The 17,415-nt window shown below is 52.4% G+C and overlaps 1 protein-coding gene across 6 annotated transcripts in view; it reads left to right on the top strand.

Annotated features, from left to right (window-relative positions):
• The window catches only part of TYK2 (tyrosine kinase 2), a 29,156-nt gene extending 14,643 nt beyond the window's left edge, over positions 1–14,513 (top strand). For 2 of the 6 annotated variants that reach the window (XM_052642498.1, XM_052642497.1), the window contains exons 10-25: positions 2,716–2,890; positions 2,980–3,175; positions 3,265–3,368; positions 3,545–3,727; positions 3,803–3,890; positions 4,773–4,900; positions 6,085–6,220; positions 6,300–6,454; positions 7,790–7,940; positions 8,747–8,844; positions 9,117–9,309; positions 9,681–9,799; positions 10,194–10,366; positions 10,596–10,713; positions 12,236–12,346; positions 12,532–14,513. In XM_052642498.1, coding sequence (XP_052498458.1) covers positions 2,716–2,890; positions 2,980–3,175; positions 3,265–3,368; positions 3,545–3,727; positions 3,803–3,890; positions 4,773–4,900; positions 6,085–6,220; positions 6,300–6,454; positions 7,790–7,940; positions 8,747–8,844; positions 9,117–9,309; positions 9,681–9,799; positions 10,194–10,366; positions 10,596–10,713; positions 12,236–12,346; positions 12,532–12,666 — 2,263 coding nt within the window. In that variant the 3' untranslated portion in view covers positions 12,667–14,513. The remainder of the gene's footprint in view (positions 1–2,715; positions 2,891–2,979; positions 3,176–3,264; positions 3,369–3,544; positions 3,728–3,802; positions 3,891–4,772; positions 4,901–6,084; positions 6,221–6,299; positions 6,455–7,789; positions 7,941–8,746; positions 8,845–9,116; positions 9,310–9,680; positions 9,800–10,193; positions 10,367–10,595; positions 10,714–12,235; positions 12,347–12,531) is intronic. The other 4 variants (XM_052642501.1, XM_052642500.1, XM_052642499.1 and 1 more) reach the window with 4 other exon arrangements.
• Positions 14,514–17,415: the final 2,902 nt, after the last annotated feature.

Genomic DNA, 17,415 nt, shown 5'->3' with positions numbered 1-17,415 from the left:
GACTGTATACTGTGTCAGCCTGGGAGTGGCGATACAAGTAGAAGGTAGGAAGTCAAAAAACACCTGGAGTAACAGGCAAATTTGGCCTTGGAATACGGAATGAAGCAGGGCAAAGGCTAATAGAGTTTTGCCAAGAGAACACATTGATTATAGCACACACCCTCTTCCAACAACACAAGAGAAGACTCTACACATGGACATCACCAGATGGTCAATACCGAAATCAGATTGATTATATTCTTTGCAGCCAAAGATGGAGAAGCTCTATACAGTCAGCAAAAACAAGGCTGGGAGCTGACTGTGGCTCAGATCATGAGCTCCTTATTGCCAAATTCAGACTTAAATTGACGAAAGTAGGGAAAACCACTAGGCCATTCAGGTATGACCTAAATCAAATCCCTTATGATTATACAGTGGAAGTGAGAAATAGATTCAAGGGATTAGATCTGACAGAGTGCCTGCAGAACTATGGACTGAGGTTCATGACATTGTACAGGAGATAGGAATCAAGACCATCCCCAGGAAAAAGAAATGCGAAAAAGCAAAATGGCTGTTTGAAGAGGCCTTACAAATAGCTGTGAAAAGAAGAGAAGCAAAAAGCAAAGGAGAAAAGGAAAGATACACCCATTTGAATGGAGAGTTCCAAAGAATAGCAAGGAGAGATAAGAAAGCCTTCCTCGGTGATCAGTGCAAAGAAATTGACCAAAACAGTAGAACTGGAAAGACGAGAGTTCTCTTCAAGAAAATTAGAGATACCAAGGAAACACTTCATGCAAAGATGGGCTCAATAAAGAACAGAAATGGTATGGACCTAACAGAAGCAGAAGATATTAAGAAGAGGTGGCAAAAATACACAGAAAAACTATACAAAAAAGATCATCATGACCCAGATAATCATGATAGTATGATCATTCACCTAGAACCCGACATCCTGGAATGCGAGGTCAGGTGGGCCTAGGAAGCATCACTAAGAACAAAGGAGGTGATGGAATTCCAGTGGAGCTGTTTCAGATTGTAAAAGATGGTGCTATGAAAGTGCTGGCTGCACTCAATATGCCAGCAAATTTGGAAAACTCAGCAGTGGCCACGGGACTGGAAAAGGTCAGTTTTCATTCCAATCCCAAAGAAAGGCAAAGCCAAAGAATGCTCAAACTGCTGCACAATTGCACTCATCTCACACACTAGTAAAGTAATGCTCAAAATTCTCCAAATGAGGCTTCAACAGTACATGAACCATGAACTTCCAGATGTTCAAGCTGGATTTAGAAAAGGCAGAGAAACCAGAGATCAAACTGCCAATATCCGTTGGACCATCGAAAAAGCAAGAGAGTTCCAGAAAAACATCTATTTCTGCTATATTGACTATGCCAAAGCCTTTGACTGTGTGGATCACCACAAACTGTGGACAATTTTTAAAGAGATGGGAATACCAGACCACCTGACCTGCCTCATGAGAAATCTGTATGCAGGTCAGGAAGCAACAGTTAGAACTGGACATGGAACAACAGACTGGTTCCAAATAGGGAAAGGAGTACATCAAGGCTGTATATTGTCACCCTGCTTAACTTATATGCAGAGTACATCATGAGAAACACTGGGCTGGAGGAAGCACAAGCTGGAATCAGATTGCTGGGAGAAATATCAATAACCTCAGTTATGCAGATGGCACCATCCTTATGGCAGAAGGCAAAGAAGAACTAAAGAACCTCTTGATGAAAGTGAAAGAGGAGAGTGAAAAAGTTGGCTTAAAGCTCAACATTCAGAAAACGAAGATCATGGCATCTGGTCCTATCACTTCTTGGGAAATAGATGGGGAAACAGTGGAAACAGTGACAGACTTTATTTTTGGGGGCCCCAAAATCACTGCAGATGGTGACTGCAGCCATGAAATTAAAAGACACTTACTCCTTGGAATAAAAGTTATAACCAACCTAGACAACATATTAAAAAGCAGAGACATTACTTTGCCAACAAAGGTCCATCTAGTCAAAACTATGGTTTTTCCAGTAGTCATGTATGGATGTGAGAGTTGGGCCATAAAGAAAGCTGAGCGCTGAAGAATTGATGCTTTTGAACTATGGTGTTAGGGAAGACTCTTGAGAGTCCCTTGGACTGCAAGGAGAGCCAACCAGTCCATCCTAAAGGAAATCAGTCCTGAATATTCATTGGGATATTGCTGAATATTCACTGGACTGATGCTGAAGCTGAAACTCCAATACTTTGGCCACCTAATGCGAAGAACTGACTCATTTGAAAGGGCCCCGATGCTAGGAAAGATTGAAGGCGGGAGGAGAAGAGGATGACAGAGGATGAGATGGCTGGATGGCATCACCGACTCAGTGGACGTGAGTTTGGGTAAATTCTGGGAGTTGGTGATGGACAGGGAGGCCTGGTGTGCTGCAGTCCATGGGGTCGCAAAGAGTCAAACACGACTGAGTGACTGAACTGAACTGAACTGAACTGGGAGTGGTGGGGCCTGTGGCTGGGCGTGGGTCCAGCTGCCATCTGACAGCTGTTTCCTCTGTGCTTGTGTGTGTCGCCTTGTTTGCCATGGTGTCTGACAGTTATTATGCATGAGTGTCTGCTCCGTGTCTGTGTGTGAGTTTTCATGCGTGAGATAGTGTGACATTTCATGTGTGTGTTCAGACACAGTGTCTGACATTTCTCCCAGCTGGGAGTGCCTGCTGGGCAGGTTTTATGTGTTTTTGTTGCCAGGCGTGGGTCCAGCAGTGCCCCCAGGTGCCGTAATGGTCCCCCGCTCCCTACCCACCACCCACCTAGGGATCCATTCGTCCTGGCCAAGCTGAAGCCTGAGGCTGGCCTCTACCTTATCCAGTGGAGCACCAGCCACCTCCACCGCCTCATCCTCACAGTGGCCCAGCGCGACCAGGTGGGCGTGGGGCGGGGGGTCCTGGGCCCGGGCTGGGTGCGCTCCCTGCCTGGACCCCTGCTCACCACCGCCACCCCTGCTGCCGCCAGCTGCAGGCTCCCGACACCAAGGGCTTGCGCCTGCGGAAGTTCCCCATCGAGCTCCGGGCCGGGACAGTCATGCTGGAGGGCTGGGGCCGGTCTTTCCCCAGCGTGCGGGACCTGCGGGCTGCCCTGCAGGACTGCTCGCTGCGGGCTGGCGACGACTGCTTTTCCCTGCGTCGCTGCTGCCTGCCCCGGCCGGGAGGTACACAGATGGGGGCGCCTTAAGGGAACTGGGGTGGGGGGAGGCCTCTCCCATCTGTGACAGCCCTCAGGGACTACTCCCACCCTCAGAGATCTCCAACCTCATTGTCACACGGGGGCCTCAGGCCAGCACCAGACAGCTCAACCTCAGTCATCTCAGCTTCTACCGAGTCCGCCAGGAAGACATCACCCAGGTGCGTGGCAGGGGTGGGGGTGGGAGGGGGGTTGGGGGGGCTGGAAGGGGGATGAGACTGGGATAGGGGATGGGGGGTAGGATGGGGGGAGGGGAAAGGAACCCTGCAGGTATGGGACACCAGAGAGGCAGCCTTACGCCGTTGTCATGGAGAGCTTCCCCTCCACGTTCCCCCAGCTGTCCCACTTGGGCCAGGGCACAAGGACCAACGTGTATGAGGGCCTCTTGCGAGTGGGGGGCGGAGACCCCGAGGAGGACAAGGCAGATGGTGAGGAACCCCCCACGCCCACTGGGGACTGTGGGCAGGAGCTGCGTGTGGTGCTCAAGGTCCTAGACCCCAGTCACCACGACATCGCCCTGGTGAGTGAGCGCAGCCCGGGGGCAGGGGACAAGATTGAGGGGTCTGCGGCCCTCTAACCCGCTCCGTTCCCTCAGGCCTTCTACGAGACAGCCAGCCTCATGAGCCAGGTCTCCCACGTGCACCTGGCCTTCGTGCACGGCGTCTTCGTGCACGGCTCTGAGAGTGAGTGTCCCTGTCCCCTGCCCCTGACACACAGACCCCCAACATCCCTGCCCCGTTGACAGCCCGGCCCCACTTAGACTCTTGACCTTCATCCTCATCCCTGACTGTCCACTGACCTCTTGACTACACTGCAAGCCCTGACCGCACCCCAGTCTGTGCCTGTTCGACTCTCACCTACACCCTGAACCCTGTCTACACTTTAACCCTTACCTGCACCGTGATCCCTGGCTACTCCCCAACCCTCTACCTCCACTCTGACTCTAGACTGCATCCCAAACTCCCTTTACCACCAGACACCTCTACAGCCCCACCCTTGTGTACCTTCTGACCCCTTCTATGCCGTGGCACCATGCAAACCCCAGCCTTACTGGCCCCCCTGTCTTCCCAGAGCTCAGCCCCTGTTCCTCCACCCTGCCTCCTCTGCGTGTTCTTCATTGTATAGGGCGGCCACGGGCAGCCCCCAGACCCAAAGCTCCATCTCCTGCTTTCTCCCCAGTACTGGCCCGCATGCTGACCTAGCACCTCTCCCAGTACCCAGGCACCCCAGCCCTGGGGGATGCAAGTGTCACTCAGGCTCCAACCTCCAGCTCCTCTCCCTCCAATCATCTACGCCTTCCCCCAGGCCCCTCCTGACCTCCATCACTTACTCTCAGCCTCCTCTCTGCCGCAGCCCTACCTTGGACCCCAGTGCCACCTTGCACCTTGGCCTCACCCTGCCCCCACCTCAGCCAGCACTCCAGCCCACGTTTCTCTTCTCCCTGAAGTCACTCCACGTCTCCCCTGGCACCCTGCCCCAGGGGAGCCTCAGCCCCTGGGTCCTGCCCCCTGGCGCTCTGGAGGGTGTGAGGGTGTGCAGCATCTAAAGTGACTGGGCCTTTGCAGACATCATGGTGACCGAGTATGTGGAGCACGGGCCCCTGGACGTATGGCTGCGGCGGGAGAGGGGCCGCGTGCCCCTGGCCTGGAAGTTGGCAGTGGCCCAGCAGCTGGCCAGCGCCCTCAGCTACCTGGTGCGTGGCCTGCCGGCCGGGCCTGGGTGGGTGGTGAGGGCCAGGGCAGCCCCTGCATTCAGGGGAGCATGCTTGCTAAGTCACTTCAGTCGTGTCTGACTCTTTCCAACCCTGTGTGGACTGTAGCCTGCCAGGCTCCTCCATCCATGAGATTTTCTAGGCAAGAATACTGGAGTGGGTTGCCATGACCTCCTCCAGGGGATCTTCCTGACCCAGGGATCGAACCCACATCCCTGATGTCTCTTGTATTGAAAGGTGGGTTCTTTACCACTAGTGCCACCTGGGAAGCCCCCGCATTGGGTATGGAGGCCTCAACACATCCCTCTACCCACTAGATCTTTCCATGAACCTCCTCTGCTCACCCACCCCTGTGGCTCCCATGTCCCCCTGACTCCCCAGCTTGATATCCAAGACCCTAAGGGAGTTGTTTCTGTTTGCTCTTTCTTGCCATTCATCCTCAGCCCCCTTCGGTCCAGTCACCCATTTCCAGAACACCCTCTGTGTGCCAGGCTCTGTCCTAGGCCCTGGGGACCCAGGAGAGAAGAAAATAGGCAGACGTCTCTGTCCTTGGGGGAAGCTGGCATTTTACTTGGGAGAGATAAACAAGAAACATTTGGCTGGTCAAAAAGTCTGTTCTGGCTTTTCCATAGCATCTTACAGAAAAAACTGAATGGACTTTTTGCCCAGCCCAGTAATAATTAAGTATATTACATGATGTGTCAGAAAGTAGCAAGAACTATGGGGAAAAAAAGCAGAGGTGGAGATGAGGATTTGCTGCAGTTTAGGGAAGAGGTGAAGCCTTAAAATAGGTGGGTTGGGGAAGGTCTCACTAAGGGCACCTGGAGGTGATGTGGGGCAGGGGTGGGGGGAATGAGGACATCCAGGGGCAGTGCGTTCCAGGCAGAGGGAGCAGACAATGCAAAGGCCCTGGGGCAGGAGTGTGCCTGACATGGGCTGAGGACCACAGTGAGGTCCTCTGGCCTTTTGCCCTGAAAGCCTTGGCCTCCAGTGCTGGGAAAACAAGAAGGACTCACTGGGGACCCTGGACTGCCTTGTCACTGTGACAGCGTACTGCCATATCCATAATAACCATAATTGTCTTTTTCACATGGGCCATGTGGGATGGGTAGGGGTAGTATCTACAGCCCTCAGTGACCACACCCCCTTTTTCCACCCCACTCCAGGAAGACAAAAGCCTGGTTCATGGCAACGTGTGTGGCCGGAACGTCCTGCTGGCACGGCTGGGGCTGGCGGAGGGCACCAGCCCCTTCATCAAGCTGAGCGACCCCGGCGTGGGCCTGAGTGCCCTCTCCAGGGAGGGTGAGGACCCAAGAGGTGCTGGACACGGGACGGGCTGCCCCACTCCTTTACCTTGCTGACCTCTGACCCTGGCCGCCAGAGCGGGTGGAGCGGATCCCCTGGACAGCCCCCGAGTGCTTATCTGGTGGAGCCAACAGCCTGAGCACCGCAGCCGACAAGTGGGGCTTTGGTGCTACCCTCCTGGAGATCTGCTTCGACGGCGAGGCCCCCCTGCAGGGCCGCAGTCCCTCTGAGGTATGGCTGGAGCACCCCTGGGCCCTTCCCACAAAGAGGGCTGGCACCCCCCAAGGAATCCAAAGGGCATGTTTCCGGGTTCAGAGCTGCCTTCCCTCTGGCTGTGCAGCCTCATCTTGCTGGGGCTCCATCAGTTTCATCTGTCAGCTGCAGTGAACTGCAGTCCCGACCTCATAAGGTTGTGCATGTTCAGTCACTTCAGTCGTGTGTGACTCTGTGCAACCCTACAGATTGTAGCGCACCAGGCTCTTCTTTCCATGGGATTTTCCAGGGGAAAATGCCCTCTTCCAGGGGAATCTTCCCGATCCAGGGGTCGAACCCATGTCTCTTACATCTGAATTGGCAGGCTGGGTCTTTGCCACTAGCGCCACCTGGGAAGCCGCATAAGGTCATGGTCACAGCAGATAGTCACATACTTTATTTATTTTTATAAAGTGATAGTTTTTAATGTATTTATTTATTATTATTGTTTTCTAATTTTGGGTGCTCTGGGTCTTTGCTGCGATGTGCCAGCTCTCTGGTTTGGCACTTGAGCTCTAGAGTACACAGGCTCGGTAGTTGCAGCACGCAGACTTCCCTGGTTGCGGCGCAAGGGCTTAGTTGCCCAGTGGCGTGTGGCATCTTTAGTTCCCCACCCAGGGGTTGAACCCGCATACCCTGCACTGGAAGGCGGATTCTTAACCCCTGGACCACCAGGAACATCCCAGGTCACATGCTTTACTTTTAGGCAGTGTCCAGGCCATCAAACAGGCTGTCGAGAGGAGAGGTTCCCAGAGGATGCCCCTGACCCAGCTGAGGATTGGGACAAGACTTCCCAGAGGAACTTTTAATTCAAGTGCAGAAGTACCACAATGTCCCAGGCTGGGAAGGGCAGCCTAGGTGGCGGACACAGCTTGTGCAAAGGCTGGGAGGCTTTAGTGCATTCAGGGAGCTGAAGACCGTAGGAACTTCCTGGGAGTTGGTGGGTGGGGCCAGCAGGACCTGGCCAATTAGAGGCTCTCAGTCCCAGGTGGAGGATACTGTTCGTAGACACCAAGGTGAGCAAGGCCTGGCTGCCTCCTTTCCATCCTCAGAGGCAGGTGGAAATCCAAGCAGAAAAGGCCAAGGTTGAGATGCTCCAGTACAGCAGTCAGCTGGACTTGGGTTCCAGTCCAGACTCTGCAGTGATGGCCAGCTCTGCATCCCTTTGTGGAGGCTCAGTGGCCTCATCTGTAAAATGGGGATGACAAGAACAAGGAGCCAGCTGGTCTACCCTGTCCCTCTGAGGACTTGACTCTGCCTCCTGCGGGACCAGGACTGAGGGCGTACACTGACTCCTAGTCTCCTCCCCACCAGAAAGAGCGCTTCTACCAGAAGCAGCACAAACTGCCCGAGCCCTCATGCCCAGAGCTGGCCACGCTCACCAGCCAGTGCCTGACCTACGAGCCAGCCCAGCGGCCATCCTTCCGCACCATCCTGCGTGACTTCACTCAGCTACAGCCCCAGAGTAAGCACCACGCCAGGGCAGGGACCCTGGAGGAGGGAGGGAGGGGCTGGGATCCCTGCTGACACAGGAATGGTGTCCCCAAGTCTTGGTACAGTGGCTTAGAGTGTGTGTGGGTTTCTAATTCACTTAAGCAGAGGGGATGGGATATCCAAGCTCTCCATTTAAAGAAAAGATTTTTTTTTTAAAAATTGTTTGACTGTGGTGGGGTTTTGATGCTGCGTGTGTGGGCTTTCTCTAGTTGTGGTGAACACGGGCTATTCTCCAGATGTGGTGCTTGGGCTTCTCATTGCGGTGGCTTCTCTTGTTGCAGAACACTGATTCTAGGTGCATGGGCTTCAGGAGTTGCAGCGTGTGGGCTCAGTAGTTGTGGCACATGGGGCTTAACTGACCCGCAGTACGTGAGATCTTCCTGGACCAGGGATCAAGCCAGTGTCCCTTACATTGCAAGGCAGATTCTTAACCTCTGGACCACCAGAAAAGCCCCTCCCCGTCCTGCCCCCACTCTCAGTGTTTTCCTTGCGGAGAGCCACAACTTCTTTGGATGAATTAGACCCTGGCAAATGTTTTGGTTGTTAATGAAAAATTTGTGCCCTTAACCCAATCTCAAAACATCCCAGGTGTCGATTTTGGTCCAGTCAACTATGCATTTTAGACAAATGGAATTTTTCAGCCCTTGCAAAAAAAATTTCCTTGTCTGGAAGTTCAGAGCTGGGGGGGGTAGCAGTCATCGGCTTTCTGTGCCCCCAAGTATGGGCTGTTTGGGGGAGAGAGCGGTCGTCTGGACTCACCCACTGTGGCTCTTCCAGATCTCGCTGATGTCTTGTCTGTGAGCCCGGATTCACTGGCTTCAGATCCCACGGTTTTCCACAAGCGATACTTGAAAAAGATCCGGGATCTGGGCGAGGTGAGGGCGGAGCCTTGAGGGCTGGGGGCGGGGCCTGGATGCCCAGGGTGGGGCCTGGAAGACCGGGGGCAGGGCCTAGGCTGTAAGAAAGCTTTGGCCTTAAAGACCCTCAGCATCAGGGGAGGCCCTGGGAAATTGAAAGGGAGGCCTCGGCTCCCAGGGGCCCCTATCAACAAGGAGCAGGCGGGGCCTAGGATTTTCCAAATAGACCTGCCTGGAAAGTGGGCTTGGGGGGCTGGGGTGGGGCTGACCCTCCTGCACACTCCGGGCAGGGTCACTTCGGAAAGGTCAGCCTGTATTGCTACGACCCCACCAACGACGGCACTGGTGAGATGGTAGCCGTGAAGGCTCTCAAGGCAGGCTGCGGTCCCCAGCTCCGGACGGGCTGGAGGCGAGAAATCGACATCCTACGGGCGCTCTACCACAAGCACATCGTCAAGTACAAGGGCTGCTGCGAGGACCAAGGTGGGCGGGGCCCACAAATGTAACAGGGCGGGACTAGCGCTTGGGTGGGGCTTTGTGGCCGGGGCCAATATGACCTGGTCATGACCTCCGCCTCTCAGTCCCAGGCGGAGGATGCAGTTTGTGGACACCAAGGTGGGTGAGGCGGGGCTGCCTTCTTTCCATTCTGAGATACTTTTCTGAGATCAGGATGGGTGGGAGCCATGTCAGCTCCCTTGCCAGGGGACGAGTCGAGATTTGATGGTCCCCCCTGAGGACAGGTGCTAGTGTGGACGGGTCTTGGCTTTCCCTCCTCACCTTGGGATTCGGGGGTGGAGGGTGGACAGTGGTCCTAGCCTCCACCGCCCTTATGGGCTGCCCCTCTCTGGTGTCAGGCGAGAAGTCGGTACAGCTGGTCATGGAATACATGCCCCTGGGCAGCCTCCGAGACTACTTGCCCCGGCACAATGTCGGGCTGGTCCAGCTGCTGCTCTTCTCCCTGCAGATCTGCGAGGTGGGCCGGCCCGCCCCTACTCCCAGAACCTGCCCCCTCTTTGACCTGGCCTGAGCTTCCGATCCCCTCTGCTGGCCTCGACGCGCAATCCCTGGGCGGGCTCTCCATCCTTGTCCATCCAGCTGATCATCCATCATCGGGCCACACCCCCGCCGGCCCAGGTCCCCAACCCACGTAATTCCCACCGCTGACGTGGTCCCGCCCAGCGCCTGGCTCCTCCTAACTCTCTCGCCCCCAGCCCGGGAGCGCCCCCTTGTGGCCCCTCCTCTGCCGTCAGGCTCTGCTCCCGCCCTATCTGCTGTCCTGCCCGCTTCTCCGCCGGTCCGCGCCATCCTGGTCACGCCTCCTCAGGCCGGGCCCTGCCCCCACTGATCCAGACTCGCCCCGCCCCTAGGGTATGGCCTACCTGCATACACAGCACTACGTGCATCGAGACCTGGCCGCGCGCAATGTTCTGCTGGACAACAACAGGCTGGTCAAGATTGGGGACTTCGGCCTCACCAAGGCCGTGCCCGAAGGCCACGAGTATTACTGCGTGCGCGAGGATGGGGACAGTCCTGTGTTCTGGTAAGCAGGCGGGACCCAGTGGAAGGGATGGGTGGGCGGTGCCGCAGTCACCCGGAGTAGACAGGGTGGAGTAGATGGATGCTGGGGCCTCAGACAACAAAGCCTGGGTTCAGTGACCTTGCCCCTCCACTCTTAAGTGGGGGCCCTAACTGGGGCCACAGGGCTCCTAAGCCTCAGATAAGGACTCCAATCTGGCCTGGCCCATGGCTTGAGTACCCTTTCTCCCCAGGTATGCCCCGGAGTGCCTGAAGGAGTGTAAGTTCTACTATGCATCAGACGTCTGGTCCTTTGGGGTCCTCATGTATGAGCTGCTGACCTACTGTGACTCCAGCCAGAGCCCTCCCTCGGTGAGAGCCAGGCCTGCACACCAACCCTAGGGATGTGCCTCACAGTCCTATTCTGTAAAGTTGGCCACTTACATTGCAGAGGGCTTTGACTGTGACAGAAACTCGCTCAAATAGGAACAGTTAATTCTGCCATTTGCAAACCCCAGGGGGACAGTGAGAACATGGCTTGATCTAGATCCTCAGATGTCATTAGGAACCCAGTTTTCTCCATCTCTTAACTCTGCCGTTCTCTGTAGTAGCTTCTTCCCAGCCCGCCCCCCCCTCCCCCCCACCGCCACACCATGCAGCAAGAGGGATCTTAGTTCCCTGACAGGGATTGAACCTGTGCCCCCTGCAGTGGGACCTGGAGTCTTAACCACTGTTAGCGTTTCTCACGGCTTTCCAAGTAGCTCAGCTGGTAAAAAGAATCTGCCTGCAATGCAGGAGACTCCAGTTCAATTCCTGGAAATAGGCTACCCACTCAAGTATTCATGGGCTTCCCTGGTGGCTCAGACGGTAAAGAATCTGCCTGCAATGCGGCAGACCTGGGTTTGATCCCTGGGTTGGGAAGATCCCCTGAAGGAGAGCTTGGCAACCCACTCCAGTGTTCTTACCCGGAGGATTCCATGGACAGAGGAGTCTGGCAGGCTACAGCCTATGGGGTGGCAAAGAGTCGGAAACGACTGGGCGACTAAGCACAGCACAGCACAACATTTCTCAAGTGGACCTTCCCTTTAAAAAAAAAAAGCAAAGCAAGCCCGCCCTCTGCTTTGGCTGCGGTGGACTTAGCTGAGAGGAGGAGGATTTTTCTCTTTCCAGCATGATTCAGGACTCTCTGACTGGTCCAGCTTGGTTCACGTGCCCTCAGGGAAGCCAATCACTGTGTAGTTCTGGGCCGAGAGGCGGAGCCTGCAGTGAGTGAGGGCTTTATGCCCAAAGCCAATCAGAGTGCGTATATTGGAGAAGAGGAAATAAGATTCTCGACAGGCAAAAACAGCTAGCTGGGAGGCTTAGTAGTAACACCAAACCTCTAATCCAATCCAGACTTACACTATGAATATTAGTTTATCTAGGGACTTCCTTGCTTCCAATGTAGGGCATGCAGGTTCAATCCCTGGTGGGGGAACTAAGATCCCAGATGCCACATGGTGTGGCCAAAAAAGAAAAAAAAAAGTTTTATCCAACTTCACAATAACCCCAGGTGGTAGATTTTATCACCCATTTTACAGATGAGAGAACCAAGGCCCAAAGAGGTGAAGTCATAAGTCTGAAGTTATACAGCTGAGAAATGGTTGTGGTTCATTTGGCAAGACATGTCTGAATTCTTGCAACTCCATGAACTGAAGCACGCCCTGTCCCTTACCATCTCCTGAAGTTTGCCCAAGTTCATGTCCATTGAATCGGTGATAACCATCCAACCATCTCATCCTCTTATCAGCCCCTGAGGGTCCCTTAGAATCCCTGCCATCCAGCTCCTGGCTCCTGACCTCTATTGAGGCAGCTCTATCTCTTATAAAAACAGCTACTCTTGTTTCTTCTGTAGAAATTCATCGAGCTCATAGGCCTCACCCAAGGGCAGATGACTGTGCTGAGGCTCATGGAGCTGCTGGAACGAGGGGAGAGGCTGCCACAACCAGAGAGATGCCCCTCTGAGGTGAGATCCTCCCTTTCCCCTTCCCCACTATGGGACCAGGGAGAGAATGGAGTTCACAGCCTGGCAAAGCCAGCCTCCCCGACTCCTGGTGCCCTACCGCTATCCCGAGCCCCCGCCCCAGTGAACTGACTTTCCTAGACTTGGCTCTGTTTGGACTGCTATAACAAACTTTTTCCTTTCCCCAGATCTATTGCCTCATGAAGGACTGCTGGAAGGCGGAGGCCTCACTCCGCCCGACCTTCCAGAACCTCGTACCCGTCCTCAGATCATACCACGAGAAATACCAAGGCCAGGCCCCCTCGGTGTTCAGTGTCTGCTGAAGCCCACCAGCAGCTCTGTTTGAGGGGATTGGAGCAGACAGTACCCACTGAGAGCAACTCCTGGTCCTTAACCTAAGTGGAGCTCGAGATGGGAGGCCAGCCTCACCAGCTCCCTGTGCCTTACCCCTATCGGGAGACCCCACCCCAGTGAACGGACTTTCCTAGACTTTCTCCGTTTGGACTGCTATAACAAAATACTGCAGACAGAGTAGTTTATAAACAACAGAAATTTATTTCTCATGGTTCTGGAGGCTAGGCAGTCCAAGATCAAGGCACCAACATGGTTGAATTTTGGTAAAGGCCCTCTTCCTGGTTCATAGCCTATGCATTCTCACTGTGTCCTTGCAAGGTGGAAGGGGGCAAGGCATCTTTCTGGAGCCTCTTTTATAAGGGCACTAATCACAGTCGTGAAGGCACCACCCTCATGACCTATGCACTTCCTAATACCATCACTGTGTGTGTGTGCACGTGCACACGCATGCATGTGTATGCTCAGTCATGTCCAACTCCCTGCAGTCCTATAGACTAGCCCACCAGACTTTTCTGTCAATGGACTATTCCAGGCAAGAGTACTGAATGGGTTGCCATTTCCTACGCCAGGGTATCTTCTCGACCCAGGAATCGAGCCTGCATCTCCTATGTCTCCTGCATTGGCAGGCGGATTCTTTACCACTGAGCCACCTGGGAAGCCCCATTTTTGGAATTTAGAATTTCCACATAGGAATTTTAAAGGAACACAAACATTCAAATCATGGACCCTTCCAAAGTCATGAGCTTGACACAGACCCCTGAGGGGCCCAGGACAAGCAAGGAGCTGACCAGGCCCTTGAATTTGATTCTTTTTTGGCCATGCCACTCAAAGCATGTGGGACTTTAGTTCCCCAACCAGGGATCAAACCCATGCCTCCTGCAGTGGAAGTGTGGAGTCTCAGCCACTGGACCACCATGGCAGTCCCGAAGCTGATCTTTCTGTCCTCCCTAGCTCCTGCCCTTTGAGCCCACTATCTCCCCTAACAGGGTATAAACTGGTATTTCCTCTGCTAGAGCCGTGGTCCCTGGGCCCTTTTTCAGCAAGGATCTGCTCCCCTGAGGAATGCAGCTAGGGCCAGACACTCACAGCAGAAGAAGCGAGATTCAAATCTTCAGCCTTTGCTCACCTGTAAATAACCAGCCAGCAATTAGACCAGTGCCTAGAACACAGAAGGCCCTCAAGATATATGTTAAATATATCAACGAAGGACTGGGGGACCACATGCCATGTAGATAAGATTGCTAGTTCACCCTTTTCTCACTGTGTGACCTCAGGCACATGGCTTCCCATTTTTGAGCCTGAGCTCTCAACTATAAACTTGGGATGTTCCTGCTTGCTGCCTCGTTGTTCAGTTACTATTGTTCAGTTCGACTCTTTGCAACCCCATGGACTGCAGCATGCCAGGCTTCCCTGTCTTTTACCATATTCCAGAGGTTGCTCAAACATGTCCATTGAGTCGGTGATGCCATCCAACCATGTCATTCTCTGTCACCTCCTTCTCCTCCTGCCTTCAGTCTTTCCCAGCATCAGGGTCTTTTCCAGTGAGTCAGTTCTTCGCATCAGGTGGCCAAAGTATTGGAGCTTCAACATCAGTTCTTCCAATGAATATTCAGGGTTGATTTCCTTTAAGGAGCATGATGTCCGTGTGAGAGCTGGACCATAAAGAAAGCTGAGTGCCGAAGAATTGGTGCTTTTAAATTGTGCTAGAGAAGACTCTTGAGAGTCCCTTGGACAGTATGGAGATCATGCTGCCTTGTAGGACTAATGTAAAGAGCTAGTAAGGTCATCAAATGCTTAGCAGAGAGATATGCAAACGAGTGCTTAATAAACATTTGATATTATTTTTAATCTGGTGTTTGCCAACCTGTTCCTACTTAATGGGTGTTCTTGAGGTGGGTCAGTTACATTGTGAAATGAAAGTCAGTCATGTCTGACTCTTTTCGACCCTGTGGACTATATAGTCATATAGTCCATGGAATTCTCCAGGCCAGGATACTGGAGTGAGTAGCCTTTCCCTTCTCTAGGGGACCTTCCCAACCCAGGGATTGAACCCAGGTCTCCCACATTGCAGGTGGATTCTTTACCAGCTGAGCTGCCTGGGAAGCTACATTGTGGAAGACAGTTAAATTTCTTTCCCCAGGGATTTCTCAAGACCCTCTTCATTGCAGCTTTCCTGGCTGGACAACTTCACACGAATCTAGTGATATTTTCTTTATATAACAGTTTTTTCTTTTCTTTTCTTTTTTTGGCCATACGTGCAACTTGCAGGATCTTAGATCTCCGAGCAGGGATCAAACCCATGCCCACAGTGGTGAAAGCATGGAGTCCTAACCACTGGTCCGCCAGGGAAGTTTGTATAATGGCTTTTAAAATTAAATAATCAGGGAATTCCCTGGTGGTCCAATGGCTAATCCTCCACAATCCCAATGCAGGGGAGCCTAGGTTCAATTCCCTGGTCTGGAAACTAGATCCTACATACCACACTAAGAGTTCACAGGCAGCAATGAGAGATCTCATGTGCTGCAATGAAGATCGAAGCTCCCATGAGCCAGCAACTAAGAACCGCTGCAGCCAAATAAATATTTTTAAAATAAATACTCGAAAAAGGTTGATTAGGTTAATTTCAAAATAAATAAAATATTCAGTATAATTCTAAATCCTCTCCCCCTCTCTTTTTTGGATGGGTAATATTGACATAAGTACTGAAATGTTTCCCTCCTCTGTCCTTCGGCCACCATTGTCACCTCCCTGGGAGACAACTAATGTCATCTGGTTTCCTGTTCTGGCTTCCAGACACATTTTATCCAGACATAAGGTAATCTGTACACATGTTTTCCCGTCATTCACAAAAAGAATAATATGCGCTGCTATCTAGAGCTCTAACCTATTCCCCCACCCCCAGCCCCCACATAACAGGTCTCGGAGGCAAGCTTTCTATTTTATGGTTGTGTTGTAACTCACCATTCAAAAGGCATCAGTGGGCTTTCCCGATGGCTCAGTGATACAGAATCTGCCTGCCAGTGCAGGAGACGCAGGTTCGATCCCTGGTCCGGGAAGATCCCACATGCTACAAAACAACTATTGAGCCTGTGTTTTAGAGCCTGGGGACTGAAACTACTGAGCCCATGCTCTGCAACAATGAGAAGCCCAGGCACCACAACAAAGAGCCGCCCCCCGCTCACCACAACTGGAGAAAAGCCCCGCGCAGCAACGAAGACCCAGTGCAGCCAAAAATGAATAAATCTTAAAAAAGAACGCGCTTAAGAAAAAAAATATATCAGCGTTTGTTCCCTGCCGAGGCTCATGTAGTCATTCCTAATCCTTTGCTGCACACGTGCTGCCGTTACAGTGAGTGACTGTGTGCTCACAAGGCATCCCCCACGTTCAAGGGCACCTATAAGACAGGTTCCCAGCAGGAACAGCTGCACGATCTAACCCAGTAATTTAGAAAGTCGTTGCCACCGGAAAATGTTTCGATGGTTGATAAGGCAGGTTTCTCTTCATTCTTTTTTCAACATTATCTTGGCTTTTTCTTGGGCAGCTTTTTTTTTTTGCATTCTTTTTTTAAAAAAATTACTTTCCCTTATGGTTTATCACAGGATGTTGGGTAGAGTTCCCTGTGTTATACAGTAGGACCTTGTTGTTTCTCTCTCTCTTTTTTCTTTTGTCCTACCCAGTTACGTGGAGATTTTCTTGCCCTTTTAGAAGTCTGACATCTGCCAGTGTTCTGTAGACTGTTTTTTGTTTTTTCCAACCAGGCAGCAGGTGAGTTTTTAGTTCCCCCAGGGATTGAGGAGGGCATGGCAACCCACTCCAGTATTCTTGTCTGGAGAATCTGCATGGACAGAGGAGCCTGGTGGGCTACAGTCCATAGGGATTGCAAAGAGTCAGACATGACTGAGCGACTAAGCACAGGGATTAAACCCATGTCTCCTGCTGTGGAACCACAGAGTCCTAACCACTGGACTGCCAGGGAATTCCTTGTAGATGTATTTTTTTCTTTATATTTAATTGAAAGATAATTGCTTTGCAATATTGTGTTGGTGTCTGCCATACATCAACGTGAATCAGCCATAAGTATACATGTGTCTCCTCCCTGTTGAACCTCACTTGCCTCTCCCGCTCCATCCCATCCTTCTAGGTCGTGTATTTTTGATGTATGTGTGGGAGAAGGTGAGCTTCTTGGTCAGATCTCAGGACCTTGTTGCTTATCCATTCTATATTTAGTAGTTTGCATTGGGCAGCTACCTTTTTTAAACTTTTATTTTGGACAACTTAAAGCATATTGAAAACCAGGAAGAATAATATAATGAACCTATGTTTAACCAAGAAGGGCTTCCCAGGTGGCGCTAGTGGTAAAGAACCCACCTGCCAGTGCAAGAAACCCAAAAAAAGTGGGTTCAGTCCTGGAGGGCTATGATCCATAGGGTCGCAAAGAGTCGGACAGGATTGAAGCGACTTAGCACACACGCACACTTAACCAACAGCCAGCACCAACAGCTTCTAATGCTCATGGCCCATCTTTTTTTTTTTTTTTGGCTATACTAGGTCTTAGTCGCAGCACTCGGGAGCTTCGTTGCAGCATGTGAGATCTAGTTCCCTGACCCAGGATCAAACCTGGGCCCCCTGCGTTTGGAGCCCACAGTCTTGGCCACTGGACCACCAGGGAAGTTTCCCCATGGCCAGTCTTGTTTCAACTTGACCCCTGCCACTGGATC

The sequence above is a fragment of the Budorcas taxicolor genome, chromosome 7 (assembly GCF_023091745.1).
Source record: "Budorcas taxicolor isolate Tak-1 chromosome 7, Takin1.1, whole genome shotgun sequence".
In the NCBI taxonomy this organism is placed as follows: domain Eukaryota; kingdom Metazoa; phylum Chordata; class Mammalia; order Artiodactyla; family Bovidae; genus Budorcas; species Budorcas taxicolor.
Note: the sequence above shows the minus strand (reverse complement) of the source record. Positions and strands in the feature narration are given on the sequence as shown.